Below are 27,520 nucleotides of genomic sequence, written 5' to 3' on the forward strand. Positions count from 1 at the left end.
TCAATATTGGGAAGTGGAGGGTCACCAGTAGGCATGAATGTTATACCCAGTCTTCCAGCTATTGAAAGAAATGACTTGCCTAACTGCGAAGAAGGAGACCAGCAAAGCCATGATCATCGACACCCTCTGCCACTTGGCATCCCTCACTCGAACAACCACGTGGCACACGAACGCCAGCAGCAGCCCCACCACCGTGTACAGGAAACCCACGATGAAGCCCTCAGCCCCCAGCTGCGCCCCCGCCCCCCGGTAGAAGAACTTCATCGTCTCCCCACCATCCTTCCTCATGTCCACGGTGAACATCGGCGCCTTCCGGATTATATTGAACATCGTCCCTGATACGCTGCAAAAGTAGACGAAGACCGCCCCCGCCATCCACGTGCTCTTCTCGTGCACCACGCTTTCCCCCGAGGCCAACTTCTTCACCGCATATGGAGACAGGATTACCGCTGTGGCCATCGCTAGTGTCATCTGTGTTTTAGATATCAGAGGGGGGTGGTGGATCGGCCCCACCGAGATGGCGGTTTCGGATAGGATTACCTCGGGTAAAGAATCCAGCAAGGTTGATAAATAGGCGGGGTTGAGTTTGATTGAATCGGAATTGAGATCGGTGGCGGAGGCGGGGATGATGCGGATGTGGGGGATGGCGATGACGTCGAAGAGGGCGAATGTGGCGTGTGATTCGTCCAATTCGACGTGGAAGAATAAGAGTTGAGATCGGGATTTGTTGTTGTTGGTGAGGAAGGAGGAGGAGACGAGGGAGAATTCGGATTTGAGAGAGGGGAGGGCGAGCTCCGATCTCGAATGGAGCTTCTTCGAGTCGAAGAAGACGAGGAAGTGGAAGGGGCGGGGAGTGGGGAGGGAGTGGATGCGGCGGAGGATGGTGTCGTTCATGGATATGACGCCATTCGAGGAGGATGACTGGAGCGCGGAGAGCGCGGCGGTGAATGGATTAGAGGACTGAACGCGCGCTGTGGCTGTGGAGAGATGTACGAGGCATACGAGGAGAAACACGACGTCGTTTGTTGGGGCAGCCATCCGTTTAGTTGTACACTGCTGAATTGCTGTGATTTACTTCTCGACACGAAATTAACATAATTACCACCTTCATCTTTTCTCCCGTGTTTGTTACCTAAGGAATTGCCATATTTTACGTTCAATATCTTGACGTTTTATATTTACTTTAGGATGTTAATGCTTTAGATTGAAATAGAATTCGTAAACTGAAAACAGGATTTCATACTAGTATATAGTTGCAATTGAAATTTAATTGGTGTTTTCAATTACTATGATAGGATTATTTATGTAAATTTAAAGGGTGACTATGACTCATTATCATATGATTATATACTAAATTATGAGAATCGAACAAACAAAATTAGACATGTTGAACACCGCAACTCGAATATGGAAAGACACGAGTCTTATCAGAGCATCTCGTTTGGTTGGTGTGGCCCAATCCAAGTAAGTGAGTAATGGGTGAATGGGCTTTGATAATGAGCCACGAAACATCACAATGCTTGCGAGACTAATTGGGATGGGATGGGATGGAATGGTTTGGGCTCTCCAACTGGAACTCCAGTTTTCACTTGTATTTTAAAATAATTTTAGCCCATTTGGGATTTCGTTATGTTTGTTTACTTTAAATAGAGTACGAAGAAGCCAGACGGGGGAATGAAATTACTCGAATCCCAAAATCTAAACCGCAACACTCAAGTCTGCTGGTGGACTACAGCCGCAATTCTAAATACGAATATACTGTATTGTTTGTTTCGCCTAATAAATAACTGAAAATGTCAATTTATGATTCGGAGCTTAGTTCAAATGAATTACGTAAAGATATACTAATAACTAAATTATCATTACTAGATGGAGTAATATTTTACATATATACTTTATGTGAGTTTATATTTTATTATTAAAACTTGTGTGGTTGTATCGTTCAATAGTAGGACTACTGATTTTGGTGGAAGGAGGGACTACAAAATAAAATGGGTTGTGTGTAGGCATGCAGAAACCGACCCGGCCCGGCGGTTAACCGGCGGTTCGGAACCGCCGGTTCATGAACCGGAACCGGGCCCGGAACCGGCGGGTTGAACCGGCAGAAGGGTCGCAGGGTCGGAAGGGCCGGTTCAGGTTCGGCAATATATTGAACCTGAACCGGCGGTTCAAAACCGGCGGTTCGGCGGTTCGAACCGCCGGTTCAAAGGGTCGAACGGCATAGGGTTCGTAGGGGTTCGTAGGGGTTCAAAGTAGGGATTGGTATGAACCGGCGGTTCGCCGGTTTTGGGCGAAAACCGCCGGTTTTGGACGAAAACCGCCGGTTTGAACCGGCGGTTCCGACAGGTTTCCGCCGGTTCCGGAAGCTTTTCAGGCGTAGGGGCTAGGTGAGGTCAGAAACCGGCGGTTTGTGTCGGAAAACCGTGGACCAACCCGCCGGTTTTGTGGTTGAACCGTCGGTTCAGGCGGTAAACCGGCGGTTCGGCCGAAAATTTGAAAATTTGAAATTTGAATTTTTTTTTTTATTTCTTCCAATTTTACTCCTATAAATACCCCACTTCTCCTTCATATTTCCTTACCCCATTCTTGTATTAACAAGGATTTCATTCTCAATCTCCATTTCTCTATTCTCTCCTCATTCTCTCTAATTGCGCAAGTTTAATTCTACACTTTCTGCTCACTACTATATTTGTTGTGCTCATAATTTACCACTTCTTTTATACTTTATACATATTTCATTCCAAGTCAATATTACTTTTCATTTATCAATATATTCAATATGTCTTCTTCTCGTGGTGGATCGGGACGTGGTGATCGGGGCAAGGGAATAGCCCAAGATCAAAGCACTACGCGTCCCTCAAAATCTCGACGACCTAGTCGTCGAGATGTTATGGAAGAGGTTTCCCGATTGGCAGCCGAACGCATGCAAGTAAGTAATGAAAAATTTGTTTTTCAATTCACATGCACAAAATTTCATTATTTTTTTTTTTTTGCGTTCATACTTTTAACTTCTACGTACATAATATTTGTAGATGGAATAAGATCATAGGACCGCCATGCTATTTGCTGAAATGCAACAAGGTGGGGGTAGGGGAGGTCGTTCCCAACAAGATGAGGAGTTCGACGTTACTATATCGTCGGACTCGGACAACAACGAGGATAGATCGCATTCTCGTATTCCTTCTAGCACCGGCGGAAATGAGGAGATGCCTCCCCCTGCACCCACTAACACGGCAAAAGCTTTGAAATCGGACATTTTTATCAAACACTACAAGAAGGTGGAGGTGGTGATTCCAAGTTCTCACGATCCGAACTCTCAAGAAGAGACTTCGGACTTTCATGTTTACTGCAACTATTGCGATAAAGTGTACAAATGGTCCGCCGGTGGTGGATATGGCACCCTCCGTCGCCATTTAGTGGCAAAGCATCCGGTAGAATGCGGCACTGCCTCTACCCAAAGCCAACTAAACTTCCAACCCGCCGGCTCGGGTTCGTCAGGTGCGCCTCTATTTAAATATGATCTTGGTCCCCTTCAAGCAATCCAATCGGATACCAGTGACGAATTTGGAGTCGACCTCTCAGAAACCTTTCAAATAAACCTCCCGGACCGGTCAGTTGTGCAACAAAACCTCGAGTATAACTTGCGCTCTCTCTACACTGAATATGAAACCAAGTATAACACCACTCACCAAGTCAGAAGACCACCTCCTCCACAACATAACTATGACTTTGCATTTCAAGCCGATTATGATGACCCCGACGCGCAATCCCAACTAGCCGACCTATACAACTACAGCACCGGCGGAAGGTCCTCAGGTATGGTCAGTGAATTAGATTTATATTTTGAATCACTATTTTCCTTTGGTGATGAAGGTCCTACTCCTCCCGCCCAAATCGACGTCCTCGATTGGTGGGGAACCCACGACAAAGATTTTCCCATCCTTGCTTCAATGGCCAAGGAGATTTTTTCTGTTCCGGCTTCCACCGTCGCAGTCGAGTCTGCTTTTAGTGTTGGCTCGCGCGTTTTGGATGAATCACGAAGTAAGCTCTCGGCGAAAAATATGGAAGCCGTGATGTTACTTGATGATTGGGCCAAAGCTGACGTCCGAGAACAAGAAAATGATTGGAATGATCGTCAAGAGGGATCACAAGATGAATTCACCGGGGATGAAGATTAGGCCAACCGTCAACCGCCGCCGGCCAAGCCAAATAGGTAAGTAAGGTAAGAGAACTACGTGGACTTTGATTCCCTAATGGAAATGAGCAATTGGGATACGTAGGCACCTCAACTTAAATTTTTTAATTTAAGTTGAACTCAAGTCCTTTTTCTTTTATTTCTTTTTTTTCCCATTAATTCCTACTTTAAAAATATGCAAATACAATTACATAATTGTATTTGTATATACTCTAGTCGATGAAGTATATTTCTCTATACAGCTAAATGAGGGAAACTTTTGACAATTCTACTATAATTGTTGATTGTTAGACGAAACTCAACATTTAAAGTTGAATTGCTAAAGGTGTCCTTAATTTAGTTATGTAGAAAGATCTTCTTCGCCGGTTAAGAGTATATATATAATACACTTATACGTTTAAGAACTTCAACGTCATTTCTTGTCATTTGTAATTAGTTCTTCAATAGTAGTCTCATTTGTATTTAAATTTTATTTAAGACTTCAAGACCGCCATATGTTTTCAATTTGTAATTGTTGTAACTTGTCACGTGTAATTTGTAAACATGCAATTTCAATAAAATTGCAACTTTAGCCGTATTTTTTTCAATTTTATTTACTCACATTGCATACAAAAACAAACTTGAAAAGTGTAAATTAATTTGATTAAAATTGAAAAGTTGAAAAATGCAAAAAAAAAATAAATAAATAAAAATTCGTCGAACCGCCGAACCGGCCCGGAACCGGCGGTTCAAGCCGAAAACCGGCGGTTTTGAACCGCCGCGTAACCCGCCGGTTTTTTGAACCTGAACCGGAACCGCCGGGAGCTAGGCGGGCCGGTTCAGGTTCGGCATTTTCTCGACCCTTGAACCGCCGGTTCGGGCCCGGAACCGGCGTTTTACGACCCTTGTGCATGCCTAGGTTGTGTGTATTGCAATGGACGTGTGACGTGTCAATATTTTGTCTACTCATACCACACTTGTCAAGCATTCTTGTACTCAAAGAACACTTGTCAACCTAGCATAGATATTTTCATGCAGTTGGCTTAAGTGCATAGCCAAACCTAATTCAATAAATGACTGGATGATGACGATGTATCATTCGGTTTCTAGCAGAATGCATTTAGTACAAGACAACTCATATAAATCCAATTAACTCTTTATTCGAAAAAGTATAGACTTTTGTACTTCAACATCACAGACAGGTCATATAAATACAGTTCATTATTAGTAATACAAAATTTTCACTAGTCTATCAATATGCTGATTTCATCGCCCACTCTCGGAATAAAGCATCTTTCTCTAATTAATAAAAAAGAAAAACCTTTTTTTCTTTGGAATTTCATTGCACGAGCAAAAATGCAGGGGATAAACCAGATTTACATATTTCTTCTGGAAGAACAGAAATACAGTACATTTTCACTCCCATTAGAAATAAAATGTTTTCCTTTTCAATCCATCCCATTAAAAATAAAATATTTTTAAAAATAAAAACAATACTCTCTCTATTTTTTCTCTTCTTTTGCTTTACTCTCTCTTCGTTAACTCACAAAAGCAGCACTATATGCTTTAGTCTCTCTTCATTAACTTACAAAAAACACTATATAAAATTCCGTGCCAAAAAGCAAATGTTGCATATTTAATTGGACGGATAAAATAACTTTGCGGTAGATTGCTTTTGTTTCTTTCTTATGAATTTAATCTCTCAAGTTGTTAAATAATGTAACAGGAGTTTGATTCGTAAAATATAAAATAAAATAATCCAACAGCGGCGAAGAACTGAGGTTGAGTAAAATGAAAGTAGATAACTCGAGAAGAAAGATGATGAACATAGAAACCCAACTCAAAGAAGGCAATTACATTGGATTGCTGTGCCTCAGTTTATTTATGAAAAAACTAGCACAGAATCAAGCATCTACCACATCAGACTCGGCCGAGGCCAGGACCAATTCCGGCTGAGCAGCTACCGCTCCGTCCAAAGCATTGGGCAGCCCCAGCGCCCTCAACGCCAAGTGCGCCGCCTTCTGACCCGATATCATCATCGCACCGAAAGTCGGTCCCTGTATACACAAAACCCCCAAATCAGAACCAACTCAATTGAAATTGAAAAAGAATTAATCAATCCAGTTCGGGTTACTTACCATTCTCGGGGCTCCGTCGATCTCGGCGACTTCCATGCCGGTGATGATCATTCCAGGAACGACCTCCCTGGTGAGCCTGACAATAGCATCCTCCGCGGTGTTCATGTCGAGGGCCTTCATCCCGGGCACGCTGTCGATCATTCCGATGCTCCTCAAGCGCTTGACTCCGGTGGCGCCGAAGGGGCCGTCGTGGCCGCAGGAGCTGACCACGATTTTGGCCTCAATGACATTGGGGTCCATACACGACTGTGTGTCGTGATTCATGGAAACGAGAGCCCAGTTAGTGACGACGCCGGCGACCCTCTGGTTCTTGACGATGAGGTCTTCAGCGGCGACGGCGTTGAAGAGCTTGACGTTGGGGCGGGCTAGGAGCTTGCTCATGATGGTGGAGGTGAAGAGGGCTGCGTGCTTGATCACAACGTAGTCGTCCGTCTCGTCGTACTCGATTTCGAGCTCGTCGAGGAAGTGGTGGGCGGGCTTGCGGACGACCATGGCGGAGAAGAGCTGGCCGCCGAGCCATGCGCCGCCGCCGGGGCTCACGGACTGCTCGATGATGGCGATGTTGATGTTGGGGTTCTTGCTGAGCTCGTACGCGCAGGAGAGGCCGGCTGAGCCGGCGCCGACGATGACGACGTCGGTGTCGGCGTAGGTGATCATGTCGGTCATGTAGCGCCTGGTCATCTCCCGGGAGACGACGGATTCCTTGATAGGCTGGAATTTGAAGCTGTCCAGGTTGTAGGCGGCGGACATGGTCACTGACGCGGATTTCAGGGGCTGGGCGGCGGCGGCGCGTGTTGGCACGGCGGAGCCATGGAAGGAGGACTTGCTGTCGAATAATTGGGTTTTAGAGAGGGAGGAGGTGAGGGTGGTGGCCATGGCTGCCATTGATTATGAGTATCTGAGAAGATTTGATTTGATTTGAGAGAGTGAGAAGGAGTGATTGTTGTTTGAGTGTTGATGATTGATATGAGGGGAGTGTGTGAATATATATGGTGGAAATGAAGGCTGATGATAGAAAATATCGGAGGAGAAAAGATCTCGTGATGTGGGGTTAATTTTAAGTGATAATATTTGAACGATGCAGAATCATCAACTTTTTCTTAAAATATCACAAGTTTTTGAATTATTTTGTTCAAAATTATCTAACGGTACACCAAAATTGGGCAATGGATTTCTGGCTAGCCAGGCTGGTGAACAGTTCCAACCGTATATTCATTTATAAAAATTGGGAATGGATTCCCTGCTGTGCTCCCACCACAGCAGGGGCATGCTGTCTCTCACAACACATTTTTTTATAAATAAAATAAAATATTAAAATATTAATATTATTTTATTTTTTTAATTGGCTGTGAGAAACAGCATGCCCCTGCTGTGGTGGGAGCACAGCAGGGGATCCATTCCCATAAAAATTAGGCTCCAAAATACCAAGTCAGGACTGGAATGTTTACATATCTTATGTCACATTTTCTGTTTCGATTAATGTCAAAATATAAGCTGTAAAAACACGCCCTAAGTCATAATATCTATCATATTTGCATAGATCATATTTATTTGATGCTATTGTTATTCTCTTCAATCATTGAATGAAAATATAAATTTACGCTTCTTTCTGTTTTATTTTAGTTCTTTATTTAAAGCTTGAGTTGTCGACGGGATTCCGCCTCCCGGGACTTTTTGTGTATGTCTCTGGCATCGTGAATACCCTTATCAGTCAATCTGCCGAAACCTATTTTATTTCAGGTCAATCCATTTGATAAGAAATTTATAACTAACGTTTAGCTATTCGAATTTCAGTCTCAGCTGTCAGATCAATCGCCCAGCATGCTTTCAAAACAAATTAACTCTCATACTCCTATTTTTTACTTAATAAATAGAAATATATACACAAAAAGTTAATGATATAAATCACTTATAATCTGGAATTAAAAAATAACTAATCAAAGAATCAGCATTATACCCACAGAAGATAAAAGTAAAATGTTGTACCACATAAAATATATTTGGCCTTACATAAAAAGAGCCTCATAAAATATTAGTATTTCGTAATTATATAGCTCTCATGTCCGGCTATGCAAAAATCCTTTGATTACTCACTTGATGAGTAGATATAACACCCCTTCTTCCTAGCATCCAAGTTAGCATTTAACATCATCTATTGCCATATTGTTTATTGCATAGAATAGATAGATGAAGAATATGTGATAATCCACAGAATTCAAGATGTCCAAAATCTATATTAGTAGTAAGAAGGTTCAGTATTGGAAGAAGATAATGGACTTTACATTTGGGCCACACCAAAAATATTAGTAGTGATATTACAGGCAGACTAACACAAAATTGGTGAATCAGCTGAACCCTAAAAAGTAAAATGGAGAGGCATGGCCATGGGATACATAAAGGTGAAACCATAATCTTGCTGTATGAAGAAGACAGAGTGGTAGCATGTTCTGAGGCTGCAGATTTTGCATGGAGAGCGCAGTAACCTCTCTATACAATAGCAGAGTGGCAATATACAACATCCAGACACACACACACCAGAAGAAGAAGACGAAGAAGAAGAAATAAGTATCAGTTTATGATTAGACAAAGGCTGTTAGTTTAAGCAGACTAAGCAGCAGCAAACATAGGGAGTTCAGTCTCAGTGGTGGCTGCTGCTGCTTCTGCTGCAACTTCTCAAAAACCATGAATCTTGATTTGCTCTTTTTTCACAATGGTTGCCTGAGATAAACATGGACAAACATATATATATCTTCACACATTATGATAAAACTATAGGCCAATTGTTACTTTGAGAAACAAATTAGAAGATACCTGAACAAGGAACGTCGAGACATTCTTCCTCTGATCACCCTGGAGTTGTATAACCTGTAACCCCCCACACACAATGGATGAGGCATTACAGCACAAAAAGCATGAAGAAATGGAATACTCTCACCTGTCCTAGCTCAGGGTCCTGTACCACTGTACCATTGCAGCAAAATTCCTTCTTCAGATCTTTGAGAATTTTGTTATAGCTGAACTCCTTCTTCAAACCCTGGACAGTTGTCAGGCTTTTCCTACCATTCCGCTGCTGGACGCGAATATGCACATATTCTTTTGATCCTGCACCCGAGTTCTCGGCTTTTGCCTCAGCAAAAGGATCTGTATTTACCAGATAAGTGGACGAATCAGGACAGGGTAGAACGAATATGAATGCGTACAATTAATTTGACTTACCAAAGGAGCCAGGGATTTGGACTTCAAAATCAGACATGAAATTTAGTTGTCGGAGAGTTCACAGAGACCAACCAACACTGTAACAATAAAAGATTATAACATTGTTAATGAACAACTCGTTTAGATGAGTCATCAAGCTTATAGAATGTTCAAAATCCATGAATAATCAAGATTGCAAGTCTATAACCACACATTTTCAATAGCTTCAGAAACAATACTCATCTTGAATCAAAACTGCCTATTTCTAAAAGATAATCTTATTCAAGTTTTGCACATATATGTCATAAAGAAAAAGGAGATCATGCATGAGGATAACCGTTATGCTAACATGCACAAGCACCTATTTTACTTGATGCGACATTACCAATCAACAGAAAATGGAAATCCCCTGAATTGAGGTTGGTTCTTCCCAAAACAGCAACAATCCTCATGATTCACTCCAAGAAACAATCATAATATATGCAAACGAATAAACAAAGCATCATAAGAGGCGTTCTTGTTATATCCTAAAGTAGGAAAAGGCGTAAAGATAATACGCATTCATGCATGCTTCAATATAACCAGACGTGGTTGAAACAAGAAATAAAAAAAATCGCAAGAGGTCGATTCTGTAGGAAATATGGCATGCGAATCAACGATTTCAAAACACATACAGAGATGATAGGGGTGGCGACAGAATTACCTTTCAGATAGGGAAATGTTTTGGTATAGAAAATCGGAAGCAAAAAATATCGAGAGAGAGAGAGAGAGAGGGCGAGAGATATACAAGGGGAAATGGCAATCTTTCTCCTCTCTCTTTCTACATATATATGATTATAAGTATTGTCATATAATGATATTTAAAGAGAACGGAACGCACATCTGCCACTCAATCAACTTCGTCCTCAACAATTCTCTCTTTCTTTTTCGGTTTTGTTGGATTACAGTTTTTGTTATTTTATTTACATAAATAATAATAATATGAGCTTTGTGTTCCATATTATCAAATTCAGAGTCACAAACTAAACTAAGCAGTTAATGCCATTGTATCAAACACAAAATCTAGAGTATCATTTAATTCACAAACTAAAGAGGATTGTTTCAGACTCTAGAAATTATAAAAAAAAAACCAAGATACTTGTTTAAATACTTAATTTATTTTTTCAATGCAATATTTTTTTTATTTAAGTTAAATTGTTATTTGAAGTTTAGGTCTTTGGGACCAATATTTAGAAGAAGAAAAAAATTACTTTAGTGATCGGTTGTCCTTTCTTTTAGGAAAAGTTTATTAAGACACCTACTTTTAAAAATGTTAATATTATGGAACGTGAGTTTTTGAGGCAAGCATTTTTAGCAAAACATTTTATGGTGTTGTTTATCTAAATTGAAAATGTAACCATTTTTATGGGGCACGTAGCTTGTTCCTCCTGATATGCATTATTTAATACAACACTTATATATGCATTATTTAATACTCCATAAAAGATGTTATGCTCTGGATTGATTAATTATTTCCAAAGAAATGACATTGTGTAACAAATCAATACAGTTGATTCCTCACCAACTCACCGTCAAAAGGAAGAACAAGTAGCATAGGAATATAGGATCCAGTATTGATTAAAACTGATAGGGATACATCTAAGATATTACTCTCTTCATCCCACTTTAGGAGTCTCGTTTGAATTCATCAACACGAATTTTAAGAAATGTAAAGCAAAGTTGGTGGAAAAAAAATAGTAGAATGTAAATCCTACTTTTATATATTAGTTTTATAATAAAAGATGAGTAGAAAAGGTTAATGAAATGTGTCTATTACCATATGTGGAAAATTTCAACGGAAACTCCTAAAATGAGACACCAAAAAATGATCAACCAGATCTGATAAAGTGGGATGAAGGGAGCGCCATCTATATGGCTAAATATGGCAAGACAATATGACAAGTTATTAGTTTATGAATACATGTACTTAAACATTTTTTTAAAAAAAATTCCCTAATTTTTTTAATCTAAATACATAACTTTGAGATTTATGATTCTTCAGTAAAATATATAGTTTCTATTTTTTTTTATTAGCACTAAAATAAACCTAAATCACTTTTTTTTTAAATAGTAAAAATATAAGGGAATAAATAATCTATATCTATACATATATAAAAAGGGAGTTTTAGAGATATGAACAAGATTACCATTTTAGATTTAAAATAATAACTTCATTAAAACTGATTTTTAATAATCATAATCGGCAGTTTCATTTTATTGTTATTGCTATTAACACATTAACTTTTTATTCACTCTATACTATTAAATTGGGGTGCTATTAACACATTAACTTTATATTCACTCTATACTATTAAATTGGGATCAACTAAAGTGCCGAGGAAAAATAGTACTCCCTCCGTCCCACAAAGATTGTCCCATTTTTTCATTTCTGTCTATCCCACAAAATTTATCTCATTTCACTTTTTACCATTTTTTATAGTGGACTCAATATTCCACTAACTCATTCCTACTCACATTTTATTATAAAACTAATATATAAAAGTATGACTCACATTCCACTAACTTTTTCAACTCACTTTTCATTATATTTCTTAAAACACGTGCCCGGTCAAAGTGAGACAATCTTTGTGGGACGGAGAGAGTAGTAGTCGCTTGTTCCTCTTCTAACTTTTTACTAATATGGTTAATTGGTTTGGAATTCTTTGCAAATCTGGCATGAGAAGATTGATCGATCTCATTATAGAAATTAATATAGAAATAAGAAAGGTGAAGAGTTTTGAATCAAAGAGACTCTTGGTTGAAACAAAATAAAATATAATCTATAAATACTCTTCACAAAACAATTCTTCCAATCAAAATTCCTGAAAAACACATGCGGGTGAAAGTTGAAGGTGATGCAAGGTACACCAAAATTAGTGGTGAATGTTGAAGATGATGATCTCGATTTTGGGGTTGACGTCGTCGAAAACGGGCGTCTCTCTCCGTGGACAAGTTCTTCAACAGCGGCATGAGAGCTTACGAGGGAAAGGACAGTGTTGTGAGATCCGAGAGTGAGGACCGACGCCGACAGCACGCCGGCAACAATACATAAGAAAAGATGCAGATAGATTTTTTAACCTAAATGAATTTAAATTATTTGTTGCATTATCACACCTCAAACATACTCTAACATACATACTTACCAATACTCTTTTTTCATTGAAACGTAAATTTTATTAGTTATTAATATTGTTAGTGATGAATATTCTTAAAACAAATATATAATTTTTAATTTAAATTATTATAATATTAACAAAAACATGTATATATTTTTTTTACAAATTCATTAATCAGTATATTTGTGTGCATTTTTTGCTTTCTCTAAGTTATTTGATTTTATATTTTTTGTAATATATTTTTATTATACATATCTATAAATTTAGATTATGTGTGTTAATATTGTTTATCATTTTAAAATAATATCTCTGGGTTTAATAGAGTGTGAAGAAAATAAAATAGGCCGTGCATAGCACGGGTGTAATACTAGTATTCTATTAAATTTGAGTTTAGTTTAAATAGTTGGAGTAAAATTATTGTTTAACATGTCATCTATACTAAAATGGATTTGGATTTAGTATAAATGGGCTCTAAGAAAACAATTGACATCAGATGATCCCTCTTCCCCCACCAATCCAAATTATACGATGTGGGGCTTGTGGTGGAGTGGTTAAGCTCTTGTTAATTGGAGTGGAGGTCATGACTTCAAGTCCTCCCCCCACCAAATTATACTAATATAGTGATAACCTCTGAGCTACTCTTTTCTGTTGATTTCAATAACTGAGACTACAGTCGACAACAGACGCAAAGAAGATGGTGAAAATTGATTAAAGAATTTGAACATTATACACTAACCAGAGCCTAACAACGTCGACAGACTGTTCTAGCCAACAAAGAAGAGCATATCAGAGAGCTTGAGAGGTATACAGCTCTACCTGTCTGGGCCAAACTTGACCATACACATCCTTATCAGTATACCGGCGGTCCCAGGACCATGGTGTATCTGCAATAGAAAGGCGGTTTAGATATCGCTCTCTCAGTCGAAATGAAATAGCTCTGACTGGCTGTACTAACCTCCAGATGAGTATGGCCTTGGAGGAAGTTCGTAAGGAACAGGCAATCGAATGACTTCACCACATTCTTCATTCTCCTCTCCTTTCCAAACTAAGGAGACTAGTTTTGTTGGCTTCATTTCCAAACTTAGTGAAGATGCCAATTCATCCTGAAAGCCGAAAATGGAGCTTCTTCAGCTACCTAGTTTTAGCAGAGCATGTTACAATATAATAATAATAACCTTAATAAATTATACCTTTGGAAGACGTCCATCATCTGTACAAGAAAAGCTGTATTCATATTTCCTGGCGAAAGGTAAAAACAGCACTCCTAGCTACGATGGCAAACAGAATATCAAGGGTAATTTCGAGCAAGTGAAACAGATAGTAATTGTTCAAAACTGACAGATGCAGACTACAAATACAATTAGCAGCTTTAAGTAAGAGTCAGAATATTTGGGAACCTCATATTTTTACCATTTTAAATAACTTCAAAAATTGTAGTCATCCATAAGATAATTTGATTACCTCATATGAACGGATCATCAGTTGAGAATTGTTTTTTTGAAGAGCGCCCCAAGCAGCTTTGCTGAGGTTTGATGAAGTAAGCAGTAGCCATCTGTTCCAGAAAACAGAATTACATCTTCAATAGCCAAAAGCCAGTTATGCAAGGATAGAGAAAAAGCATGCACTAAGTAGAACAGAGTCTGGTGTGGACTCTTACGCAATGTTTTGCCCACTATAACGCATGAATGTCTTTATATGAGGCATAGCCCGACTGGAACAGTTCAGAATGTGAGTATTTGTACCAATACGATGCACAAACAGAAATTGAATAACAACATCCATCGACTAGCTTTGCACAGGGATACTGATATACAGTTACATATTGATTCATACCAGCGACCTGCGTGGCTTGACTTCCACCTTGCCCAATACTTCTGCAGGAACTGTTTTTCTACGTTCTTTAAAGGGCTTGGAATGGCATTTCCAGCTGCATAACCCTTGAGAATCATGAAATACATAGACACTGTCACTAGTAACATAAGTGAAAAAGCAATGAAGTTTTACTACCAAATGAACTATGAATCTTATTTACACCAGGGATAAGTTACACTACAAGAAAAATCGTTTATCAACTAGATCTAAGAGAATGGGTGGTAGTGCTGTAATTTCTACCAGTTACATGCCAAGGATCCTAGATTCCTAGAAATTCAAAAATAGCAGACCTGAACATTAGGTAAAAGAATTGAAGAACGTCACAACTCACTGATATATTATGCAATACCAAAAATTATTACACTATCTCAGATTGATCTTGAGATAGAGTACGGAAGGAAGACTCATTTTGTTTGATTTTATCCTGTATCTTCATTACCTTTACAAGGAACTTAGTTGCATTCAGGAACTCCCTATAATTAACCATCATTTTGAAATTGCATTGCATAAAGGTTTTACTCAGTTCATTCTTCAAAACTTCTAAACCTGGAAAGTGTATTGCATTGCTCACATTACCTCCAACGAACATCTGACATCTTCAACGGATGGCCATATTATTAAGGGTTTCCCCAGACCCAATGGTTTTTTGTCTTCTTTCATTCCTGCCGACATTGAAAATGCTAGCTCTGTCATCCATTTCTCATCCAACGAACCTAGTGAAGAAAACTACAACAAGCAGGCAATAACATAACAGCATAAAATGTTAGAAGTGGAGCAGATGCATGCACACTTTCTCCATTATTGAATAATAACGTACAAGTCAAATGTATTAGAAGTGTTGGCGATGAGATGGAAGATGATAATTGTTACCTGGTAGATAAGATTAGATTTCTCAAACTGATTCTCAAATGTACACTCCTGGAGAACAGTTCTTAGTTTCATATGTCCCCATTTACTTAAATGGGGGCCAGAGTGATACCCGGGGACAGATGCAATGAGTCTAACCTGGCAGATAAAATTGCTATTAGAATCTCATTGTCTTGCTGTACAGCTTCAAAATGAAAAACGTCAATGTTTGCATAATAGAGCTACAGTCTGGACAGTCCGGAAGATATCTATAATCATGCTTAAAGGAATAATAGTACACGAGTTTCTTATAAAGAAAATAGTAATAATAATAATAATACTCGAACGACTATCAGGTATTAATGATGAACTTTGGGTGATTTGTGTTCATCTTGTCTGTTCATTTAGTATAGACTGAAAATTAATCTCAGAAATTGTGGCCCAAAACAAAAACATAATGATTTCAATAAGTCATTATCAAAGAATATGAAGCACTCTGAAATATACTAGAAAAAAGTGAGCAGTCACCTAAAACAAACACATGCATCACTCTAGAGTCTAGAGATAATAGATATGCAACCAAGAGCATCAATACATCAAAGCAAAAGCATAGTGTGGCATTCCTTCTTATATACTTTCACTCAAACGTATCATATGCATACAAGAATGCAAATACTGAGCATCATGACTGCAAAAGGAAATAAAAGAGATCTAAGCACGAGGCTATCAAAAAGTTGTCAAATAGATTATATCATCAATCAAATAAGATAATCTTCAAAAGACCCAATACACAATCCTCACAACAATCCTCAGACACTGTTGTAACCTGAAATTATTGTAAAGTACAATTACCGCAGCGGAGCTATAATCAAATTTTCTGAAGAAAGAGGGGTTTATACTGAAGTTGCCGGCAGTCGGTAAATTAGCATTGAATTCGGGCCACTGCAGAAACACAAACAATAAAACTGAATTCGCATAGTTAATAGGGTACAAGTTATCGAAAACAAAATTAGGCATGTCCACAGAATCCAAAACTAGAATAGCATGTCGGTCCGAATATTTGAACTTGGTCAAAGGCAGTTAAAGATGATTTATTTCTCCATCATAGGATGGATTCATATGATAAAAGAAAAGGCAGTACTGTATCACTTCCAAATTGGCTTTACAAGTAAATAAAGAGATGGCTTTGTGTTATCTTAAGCACACAGATTCTTGTCCCACATAATTATTTTATCCAATCCCTCAACCAACATAATCCACAACTGTTGGTTAATTATTGTTGAATATATTTTGAAAAGCAACACCAACCTAACAACAGCAGCAACATTTAAAACTTGAAAAATACCTTAATCATGGGAGGCTTAAGCTAGGGGCTTAGAACATGGCAAGCAATAAAATATACAATAGTATAATTCTTTATAGTACAGCTTGTACAGGAACATAGATTACAAAATTAGTTTCCACTTTCCATCACACAAAGTAGTAATTTGAGATGAATGCTCAATGAACAGCTCAAAATGGAAATTCTGAAGGTTTTTGAAGCATTACTATCATCTTGGGAATAGGTGGAAGATCAGAGATTCAGAATCAAATTTTGCACAATCATTATCCAATACTTATTCCATAGCAGGAGCACTGAACACCAAATACAGATAGCAATACCTTTAATGCACTCAGATATTCAACTAGGTCATTTTCAAATCCACATCCCTTACTAGTACTGTTTTGATCTTTCCATGGAAAATCTTGCATCCATAATCCCTGAGTTTTGTTGTTCCAGTCAACATATATCAAGTTTGCAGTATGCACAATAACGCGTACTCCCCGAGGATAGACAAGAAGCATTGCTTTTGAATGGTGTGTTCCATATGAAATGGGCAAAGGAGGCTTGTGGAGAATCCAGTTAGGAAGCTTCTTTCTCTAAGAAGAATGAAAAAAGAAGTTGAATCAAATACAATAACACAACTCCATCAAAAGTTAATAAAATAGATAAGTCAACCTTCATATGTGCAAGCGTGCCATCACCTTCCCCATGGATGACAAGTACATGGTTAACTTTTTTAAGCATCGGACATTCTTCATAAATGTAAATGAGCTAATCAGCACACAATAACCGAAAGCTATAACACAATCTCAATAATGAAAAAGGGCATTGGCAAAAATCCTTAAATAAAATGCGACAACTATCCCATGATCAAACCTAGTGGGTTGTATCCACATCATTTTGCTAGAATAATCTACAACTGAAGTCGATGAACATGATAAATGGCATTAAATCCACCAATCATGAACTGTATTCACTTCAGTCAAAGTCATGTATAAAGGAATCAAGGAATGCAGGATAAACTAACAGACAGAGCAATAAAACCTACAATCTCAAGATACTATTATTAAGCTCATAAACTACATATGGATTTTCTTTTACTTGTTGCAGAATGTCTCTTACCACTAGGTATTACCTAGATAAAATAAATATAGAGATGAGACATTCGTAGAACTTGCATGGGGAAAATGAAGTATCAACAATCAGATAGCAAGGTCATTTCAATAAACACCCACCAGAGAGTAGCCAATCAATGTCAACCATATAATTTGACAAGACAGCCATAAGCACGTTCCCCTTCAAAAAAATGTGAGTATCATTAAGATGTGAAGGAAACAGAATGGTCCCATAAATCAAAGCTTCCTGGATCAATGGTTACCAAATGAACAAAACTATTGCAGGATCATATTCTAAGCTTCTAACAAGAGACATCTAGCCTACTGTGGTCTAAAGCTTGTCGAACTTCACCTGAATCAACATCATTGATGGAACAGCATTAGTGTTTGCCCATTCTGGCAATTGTTGCACTTGCATTAGCCTAAAAGTTAAGGGTAGCTTATTCTTAGAAATTTGAAAATTCCTAATTCCCTCAACCAAAGTGTTGGGCTCTTGATTAGGACGCTGCAGCACATCCTGCAGACCAAGACCAGGATAGTTGAAAATAACTGTTTCAAATGTAGGTAAGCAGACAATATAAACAAAGACAGTACATGTGAATTTTCAGCTAGTGCTTCTTCCTCAGGAACTCTGTGCACCCTTTCCTACTTTGAGCAACCTGTTTGCCCTTACTACTGTCTTCACCTAAAGGCCTTTTCCTCTCTAGTAGTAGTTGGCTTCCTTCCCTCCGTAGTATTATCAGCCGCTACATACTTAAAAAGGTAATGCCCAGGTATAAGCTCTATAACATCACCACTTCGAATTTTCCATTTTGCTCCAGTCAAAAGCTTATTTCTTTGACCTTTGGATTGTATGACAACCGGGTTCGATCCTTCCTACATTATTCAGTAATTAATACTATTCAGAAGAAAATAATTAACAGATCATGCATGTAGCGTGGAGCCTACATAAACCAACTATAAATACAGCAAAGAAACACTTGAAGAAAGGGGGAAATGAGAATGTGCAGAACGTTAAAGCTTCAAGTACCAGGCATCAATTTTTTTTGAATATATTTACAAATAGAGAGAGAGAGAGACGTACGACGAGAATATCAGCAGAGCCATCAGCAGAGATGGTAACCGCAATATGTCTCCGGCTGAGACGCTTATCGGCAACCGGACTGATGTCGCGGCCTATGTAAGTGGTGTCATGTGAAAGTACAATTTTTGAAATTGAACACTTCTCTTCCTTCGAATTGCCATTTAAAGGCACCAAGAAGCCGCCCTTGCCAAACGAAAGTAAAAAAATACTTATAAATTATCAACCGATAATCTCAAAATAAAGCTCGAGAATCGATTAAACACAATCGTGTACCAGTGGAGCAGCGGCCATTGTTGATTCTGTGCTTAAGGTTATTGATCAAGAGCGTGCAGAAGGAGGTTGTGGAATTGGGGAAGAGATTTATGTACTATCAGTAACGCAAAACTATAATTCGAGAAACCAATATTGAAATCATTATGTTTATTAATTAGGCTTTATTGTTTTCATTTTATTAATAATTTAATGAGTAGACTAAGTTTAAGTGTATCAATTATCAACACGATTGGCAATCTAATTATCAGACTGGATTATGATGGTAGTTAAAACAGCTTGGTTCTATAAGTCGGTTGTGTTAGTTCCTCACAAAATTGATCAACTTAGCTACGCCACGATTAAAAAAGCGAATTAAGCCATCAGACATACTACCAAGACAAATGAATAAAATTCTAATTATTGCCATCAGAGGCTTTCCAGTAGATTTTACAACAGTTCAGTAACTATAATAATCATTGCATCCATTCCTGCAATATGTTGTTCGTGTATAGATTAGTTTGTTGGGGCTGGAGGGGATCCTGCCCGGGCCCAGTGTTGTGTATAATAGTGATTAAGGTTGTTGCTACATTGACTATCAAAATTCTCTCGAAAGTAACATACTGTAGATTTGAACCAAGGCAACCAATGCTGCAATTGTATCTTAAGATTCTCCGAGTTATCTCTTATCTTCGACGCTTTGATTCTTTCCTCATCTCAGCGTGGTAGCTATCCAAGTTGGCTTTTACCCACAGACGTCTTTGGACAAGATCGTCCTTTGTTGATTCACCTGATACACCCCCAACTCGAGTTAGCAGAGTATTAGAATAATCGCATCAACTCATTGCTGGTTAAAGCTCGATACGAGTCAATATGTTATATTTGTTTGGTATGCAGAATGCCAAACAGAAACCATAACCATGTCTAGGTTACAAATATATCTCACAAATTTACATCAGATTCAAGATCAAATTTGCAGAAAGGTGGAGCAATATAAAGAACTCAACATAGGCAGATAAACAATATCGACAGACGGTGAAGCTTGTAGTTATAAGTAAAATCATAGCTATGTGCCAGGGAATAAAGCAAGAGGAAGATTATTGGCAGACAAAGTATCATTACCTATGTCTTTCCACGAGTCAAAAGGTACCCCAAGAGATCTTCTAGTAAGATAGGAGGCATCTTCCCAAGAATATGGTTTTGTTTCACTTGGTACCGCCACAACCAATGCCCATACCATAACAACAGCTGTATACAAAATGAATCATATATAATTAGTAGGAGTAATATTTTTCTAGTTGTGATGTAGGTCAAATCTAGTAGAGGACAAATATGATTAAAATAAAGCTAATGTTTCTCAATATAAGGTATATAAGGAAATGCAACAGTAAAAAATAACCTTTCCCATAGTGTAAGGCAGTAAAATGACACGAACAGCAAGAAGCTCCCAAAGAGAAGGCTTTTCAGCTCCTTTTATCTGCAGCTCAAGTTCCTTGCTCAGATCCTCCACCAATTGCCTACAAAGAAAATATATTCACTTCAACTTGGATGGATTCTGGAAAAGTTGTTTTGACAAGATATTTTCCACATTATTAGAAACAAAGGCTATAGATATAGCCACCAGAGGAAATATAGGATAAGCGTTCACTTATGATACAAAGAAAGAAATATCATAGATGATAGGACAGAGAGATCTACTGAAAGCACAACTATCAAAGAACCAACAGTCACAAGAAATATAAGGCAAGTCATACTTGTTCATCTGCTTGTTACCCTTCTTCTTGTGTGTTACTCCCCCAGTGCGTTCAAGTTCCATAGCTTTTAGCTTATTTTTATAAGCTGGAGTCTTCTTCACCATGTCAATGGCCTAAAACAAAATAATTAATCAGCAGAGAGACTGAAGCAATAATTTCAGCAGATAATGCTTTAAGCTTTAAGATAGGCACTACAAAGTGACAGCATTTCTTCCAGTAAACTTTATCCCACTGATTTCGTTTTGCATGACATATAGAAACTTCTGTTACCTGGTTATACCTTGTCCACTGGTTAAGATACTGAAATCCCGAGAGAATCAAAAGAAGACCCACAAGGACAGCACGAGTATCCTAGCAAAAAGAAATAGTTAACATCCAATATGCTCGACAGAAGAATTTAAAAAAATAAGTTCAAAATTCAAATACTAGGATCAATCTGTAACAACGGGACTAAACAAATAGAATACTTCATTAAGAGTAACTTACTGTCTTATGGCCGTAGTAAGCATGGTAGTACCTTGCTGTATTGTAGAATACCTAAACAAGGAGTAAAGTAGCATTATAAATACAAATTCAAATTAAAACAGTATTATGAATGTATAGAAGAGAAACAAGCCAGTTTCTGGCAGAGGATTGCATTAATGACAATAGTTTCATCATCAAGTATGTTGATTATCAATGCACTTTGAGCATTCAAGGAGTATCAAAGAGCAAGGGGAAGAGCAGTAATACCAAATATTGATGCTTCCAACCAAAATTTCTTTTCCCTGGTAATTTTACATGATGACATACATAGGGGCATTCTCTTTAGTTCATTAGCTGTAAATTTATCATAAGGAAAGGAGGGATAAGAAAATTTTATCACATTTTAGCAGTCACCATTTCTTTAATCTCATGCTCTATAATGTGGAAAACATAGGAAAATGGGGGGAAATATCAATATCAGATGATAATATAATCAGGAACTTTAGTGAAGTGAAAGAAAAGGGGTGGCATGAATGTTAATTCCATCTTTCGTTGGGGAAATTATCCACCCTATAGAACATGTGAAAATAGTGGAACTATGGCGAAAATATATGTTTCACCTTTTCCTATAAAAGAGAACGCACCCATAGAAGTCAAAGCTCTGACTATGAAATAGAATCTGGCATATTACTGACAGAAAAAAACCAAATGCGGGGTAGCAGGGGAGTGAGTCACATAAGGTATTGTGAATTACAAGGCAGAAAGAAGTGCATATTAAACCAAGATTTCCAAATCACTGACTGTGTGATCAGGTATTGTAAAAAACATCACTCAAATACGCAGAAAAAGTGAAAAGTTTAAGTTCAGAAATTGAGGATAACTGATACACTACTGTATTCCCGCATGCTGAGGTAATTAATCCATTTTCTGTTGATATATAAAACTCAATTTACATGTCATACAGTGAAATTTTTTACTCTTTTAGCTAATAGTAGATTCAACACATATGACGCTAGATAGTATGGTAATGGACCCACGAATTTTGAAGCTTCTTCTAAAGTTATATACATGCACTAAACAATAACATTGAACCATCAAACCTTTCATAGATTATTACACTAAAATGATGTAACATGTTCAACTCAAAGCACTGATAATGAGACAAGAGTTCACTTTGGACTCAAAACAATAGGTATTGTAAACTATGATCACCTAAAACCTTCTGCATTCATCCCAACCAACACAAGAACATGAAACCACTGTAGATTAGCATGATGAGAGAGCAGCATACAAACCTCTTCTGGATGTGCAATTGCATAGTCATACTGCTCCCTCGTGGCTTCATCTTTCAATATCTGGAAAACTAATGGAAGTGAGTGCAACTGCGAATTAATTTACTATCAACTCAAATAGTACAGCTGCAGGAAAGCATTGTAGGAACAACAATTTTACATCTTGAGAAACCTTATTCTCCCAAATTGATCGGTTAAAATAGCCTCTAATCAATCAATACTACAATCTCAGCCTCAAAACACAAGTATTTGCACGGCATACAAATAGCCAAGTAAGTATAAGATTAAATCATATCTAATCCAGACTTCAGAATTTGAATGTACCTCATAAGCATTTGCAATCTTCACAAAAAACTTCTTCGATTCGGGATCCGGATTTTTATCCGGGTGACTATACGACAATTAAAAAGAAAAAGATAAAGCAGGCAATAAGAATTAACAAATTAACGAGTGAAGCCAGAAAATAAATCATCACTAAAAAACTTACTGTTTTAGAGAGAGCTTGTAGTAAGCTTTCTTGATCTCGGAGGCATTGGCGCTTTGAGTGACCCTTCAATTACAATGTAAACGGGAATTTTATTTTATTTTATTTTTAAATCCATAAAATAAGCGAAAATGGAGAGAGAAGTGAATTGCGTACCCTAAAAGATCGTAGCAATCGTCTTCGTCGCAGTAGATCGAAAGAGAAGGATGAATGAGGAGGAGGAGCAGGAAGATGAATGTGAGAAGGCTCCAGCGGTTAGAAGCTAATGGCTCCATTAGCCGCCGTATTGACTTGGAGAAGGATCCGTGCCCAGAACTGGGAATTTGTTTCTCTGGGGCGCTACAAAGCGTAATAAGTACGATTATATCCTCCTTGGTAAATGGAGTAACTAAGAGCATCTCCAATGGCGGACGTCCGATCGGACGTCCGCGACGGGCGACCGGGACGTCCGCCATTGTAGCGTCGAAGGTCGGATACGGACGTCGGGTGTCCTCGGACGTGCGGGCGACGGGCGGGCGGACGTCCGCCATTGTGGAGTGGGTCGGACGTCCGGGTCGGACTTCCGGTAATTAATTTTTTTTTAAAAAAACTCTATATATACGGCTCGTTGAACTTCATTTCATTCGCACCACTTGTGTTAACAAGTTTCTCTCTTCTTTTACTACAAATTTCATTTCTACTTAATGGAGAACGATAGGAACTCCCCTGCCACGAGCGAGTCGCAGACTCCGGCGTTTCCCATCGACCTGGAGGGAAACGTTAGCGGAAATGCGACAACAGTTCCGACAATGTCGGGGATGGGTGGAATGGCTGAGATGATGTCCCCTTATATGTACAATTGGATGGGTGGGATGGGTGGGATGATGCCCAGGGCTGCGGGGATGGGGGGCATGACCCCAAATATGATGATGCCGGGGATGGGGATGGGGGGCATGACCCCAAATATGATGATGCCGGGGCCGGGGATGGGGATGGGGGGCATGACCCCAAATATGATGGGGATGGGTGGGATGATGCCAGGGATGATGGCGGGGATGATGCCGGGGGAGGGGGTGGCAGGGGCCCACAAGCGGACGATATCTATCGGCCAGTTATCGATATGCTGTCTACTGATACCCCCTTCACTTATGTTCCGGAGACTCAGTTCACCAGCTTGGAAACTTTCTCTTTAGAGGAGTTGGGGCTATCTCCAGTCAGGGAGACTCCAGACAGGGGGAAGGGACGTGGCAAGGGCAAGGGGAAAGCCCCGGGCTCTTCCTCGCGAACGGTGGCAGATGAGGAGGATGAGGATGAGACGGGAAAGAGGACGGTATGGAGCCCGTGGGAAAATGTCGCGCTTGCGAAGGCTTGGGTTTCAGTAGTCGAGGATCCCTATGTCGGTGCCAACCAACATATTGACAGACTGTGGTATCGCATCGCTGAAGCCTACCACACACACAAACCGGCTGGGGCGAAGCGTCGAGTTCCCGAACAGTGCCGGAAACAGTGGGAGCGGTTGAGGCCTAGGCTTAGTCGATTTGCGGGCCTCTACCAAAACAATCTCCGCCAGGCAAGCAGCGGTATGTCCGAGGAGGATGTCCGGAACCGTGCCTTTGCTCAGTACCCCGACAGAGCCTTGAAGTTCAAACAATTCGATCAGTGGGAGGCCTTTCTCGTGGTGAAGGATTCCCCAAAGTTTTGTGGGGGAGTCGAATCGGGCTGGGCGAAGCGGACGAAGATCAACGCTTCTGGTGAATACAGCAGCAGTGCTGGTTCGCACGAGCTCCCAGAAGCCGACGAAGTGTCCCCGCTACCTCAATCAGACTCTCGCCGCCGTCGTCGCCCGGTTGGGCAAAAGGCTGCGCAGCGGAGGGCTAGGGGAAGCAACAGCGGGTCGTTCGAGGTCCAATCGGAGGCCCCTGCTCCCCCAGAAGATATCGACCGACTCGCCCGCGCGCAGTTAACGACTAGCTTGGTCCGGACCATACATAGGTGGCATAGCACGACCGATCCGGTGTACAAGAGGATGTTGAAGGATGTCATCGATGGATGTCGGCGCGATTTGGGGATGCCACCCATTGGAGATGATGGCGCCGAGATTAGCGGCGGGGACGACGGGGCCGGCACGGGCCACGGGGGCGGCACGGGCGACGAGGACAGCGCGGAGTGAGTCGGGGATATTGGACTATGTATTTTTCTTTTTTTGAATGACTATGTATTTTGTTTTTTTTCTAACTATGTTTTTTTTATGTTTTATGACTATGTATTTTTGCCCGTATTTTGCTTTCCCGTATTCCGTGTCAAAATTATAATTCCATTTTTATGTAATTATATAATTGTGATTTTTTTATTGCGGGAAGTCCTAGTGGGAAGTCCTAGTGGGAAGGGCGGATTGTGCAGTGGATGTCCTAGTGACGTGGCGGGATGTGTTTTTGGGATATCCTAGTGGATGTCCGAGTGGGACATCCGCCCACTGGAGATGCTCTAAGCCTTCTCTCTTCAGCATCATTGCAGCAAAAAAGGCGATTCCGTCGCCTTGGCAGCCCCCACACTCCGACCCGACATTATGTGAGAGTGAGAGGGTTCAATCAAGGTCATTGCAGTAAGATCTGCCCCTCCATAGCCAACTGCGCTACGCCCCTGCGGGCCTCTCTTCAGCATCATGTATGCATGTGTTGTACCGTGTTACTCCATCCATCCATCAATACATTTGTATTAATTTTCATCGGACATGATTTTAAGAAATGTAATAAAAGGTGGATAAAAAATATTACTAGAAGGTAAATCTTACTTTAATATATTAATTTTATATTAAAATGTGAGTGAAATAAAAATTAGTGGAATGTGAGGTTCATTACCAAAAATAGTAATAGTAAAAAAAACAAAATGAGATATTTATTTATGGACGGACAAAAATGACAAAATAGGACAATTATTGGTGGACGGAGGAAGGAGTATTCTTATAATACTTCACAAAATATGATAATTTGGGAAGAATGTGAAAACACAACCAATTTTGTTTACAATGAAGCTTTCATATAATTTGGCAATTGCGTGCAACAATCCATCTCAAAGGAGAAAAAATTACCTAGCCTAGACATATCATTTCCATAATGAGTTGGTATGTCCAACAAATAATTATTTGAGAAGTGGAACTCTAAAAAAATTACTATATTCCAACTAATGGATGTAAATCTAAATTTAATTATTACTTTAAATTTTGGAATTTTCCAAATTATTTTGAACTTACGTCATATACATACTCCCAATCTAATGGGAGTAATATATTCGTATAATTATACATGTCTTAGCTAATTTATTTTATTATTTTAAAATTTTCGTAAATTCTTATTATTTTAAAAATTTATTAAAGAAACTAAATATAATTAATAATATATCAACAAAATTTAAATTAATAGCCAAACTTTTTATTTATATTAAATATATATGCTTGTGTATAAAATCACATGTAGTCTACAAAAATAATGAAGTGTGGCTATTAATTTAAATTTTGTTAACATATTACTGTATTAATTATCTTGAATTTCTTATATTTTTTTGCAGCAAACAAATTTAAGAAATTTTAAAATAAAACAATGGCAAAGGCATGTATAATCATACGAATATATTACTCCCATTAGAGTGGGAGTATGTATATGGCGTAAGTTTAAATAATTTGGAAAATTCCATAATTTAAAGTAATAATTGAATTTAGATTTACATCCATTATTTCCATGTATAGTTATGCATAGTTGGAATATAACTTTTTTAGAGTTCCACTTGTCAAATAATTATTTATTGGACATACCAACTCATTATGCCAAATTGTATGTCTAGAGAAGGGAATTTTTTCTCCTCTCAAAGTGCATTTTCTGAATTTTAAGATTTTTAAAATCAAGGCGCTTCTATTTACTAAATGCAACTTCATTGCTAACTCCAAGTATATACTGCTCCCCCGTCCCAATTAAGTTGAGTTGTATACTCGTATTTCTAGCTCTTTGGGATGTCCTAACTAAGTTGAGTCATTTCTTTTTTTAACAAAAAACATAACATCCGATCACTTTTACTTTATTCCTTCATCTACTTTACTCTCTCTTTGTCTTTCCTACTTTATTTATCTCTCATACTTTTCAACACAATTTCTTAATCTTTGTGCTCAAAAGATTTGTCTCAACTTAGTTGGGACAGAGGGAGTATCATCTAAGAAATTTGGGCATGCTACCTCAATGGATGAGGAATTATATTTTTTAACTATATAATTTATAAAATATTTTAATTTAAAATATATCTCTATTAAAAAAATTATGAAATTGGAAACTAATAAAATATATCTTAATTATTAAATTGAAAGTACATATAACTATAAGACCGTAGATTAGATTTGTAGTGTGTGG

General features: G+C 38.7%; 2 protein-coding genes and 3 pseudogenes across 2 annotated transcripts; all 5 read right to left on the minus strand.

The window, feature by feature from the left end:
- LOC121810715 lies at window positions 1-1,038 on the minus strand (annotated as a pseudogene).
- A 4,918-nt stretch (window positions 1,039-5,956) lies between these two features.
- Window positions 5,957-7,277, minus strand: LOC121742722 (thiamine thiazole synthase 2, chloroplastic-like). The gene is made up of 2 exons (XM_042135959.1): window positions 6,313-7,277; window positions 5,957-6,231 (listed from the first exon to the last, which is right to left on the minus strand). The coding sequence occupies exons 1-2, from the start codon at window positions 7,195-7,197 to the stop codon at window positions 6,079-6,081; spliced, it is 1,038 nt and encodes a 345-aa protein (XP_041991893.1). The 5' UTR covers window positions 7,198-7,277; the 3' UTR covers window positions 5,957-6,078.
- A 1,271-nt stretch (window positions 7,278-8,548) lies between these two features.
- On the minus strand, window positions 8,549-10,321 carry LOC121811693 (protein translation factor SUI1 homolog 2-like). Its single transcript, XM_042212596.1, has 5 exons — window positions 10,211-10,321; window positions 9,529-9,605; window positions 9,248-9,453; window positions 9,124-9,177; window positions 8,549-9,030 (listed from the first exon to the last, which is right to left on the minus strand). Exons 2-5 carry the CDS (start codon window positions 9,563-9,565, stop codon window positions 8,986-8,988), a joined length of 342 nt encoding a protein of 113 aa, XP_042068530.1. The 5' UTR covers window positions 9,566-9,605; window positions 10,211-10,321; the 3' UTR covers window positions 8,549-8,985.
- Window positions 10,322-13,344: 3,023 nt separating this feature from the next.
- Window positions 13,345-19,448, minus strand: LOC121741856 (annotated as a pseudogene).
- A 94-nt stretch (window positions 19,449-19,542) lies between these two features.
- Window positions 19,543-23,477, minus strand: LOC121741855 (annotated as a pseudogene).
- Window positions 23,478-27,520: the final 4,043 nt, after the last annotated feature.

The sequence above is a fragment of the Salvia splendens genome, chromosome 7, assembly GCF_004379255.2.
Source record: "Salvia splendens isolate huo1 chromosome 7, SspV2, whole genome shotgun sequence".
In the NCBI taxonomy this organism is placed as follows: domain Eukaryota; kingdom Viridiplantae; phylum Streptophyta; class Magnoliopsida; order Lamiales; family Lamiaceae; genus Salvia; species Salvia splendens.

Coding starts and splice junctions, on each gene's coding strand:
- LOC121811693 (XM_042212596.1), bottom strand. CDS start 9,565: ATGTCTGATTTTGAAGTCCAAATCCCTGGCTCCTTTG. Junction 9,454..9,528: donor CCAAATCCCTGGCTCCTTTG/GTAAGTCAAATT, acceptor TGGTAAATACAG/ATCCTTTTGCTGAGGCAAAA. Junction 9,178..9,247: donor AGGACCCTGAGCTAGGACAG/GTGAGAGTATTC, acceptor GGGGGGTTACAG/GTTATACAACTCCAGGGTGA.
- LOC121742722 (XM_042135959.1), bottom strand. CDS start 7,197: ATGGCAGCCATGGCCACCACCCTCACCTCCTCCCTCTCTAAAACCCAA. Junction 6,232..6,312: donor TCGACGGAGCCCCGAGAATG/GTAAGTAACCCG, acceptor TTGTGTATACAG/GGACCGACTTTCGGTGCGAT.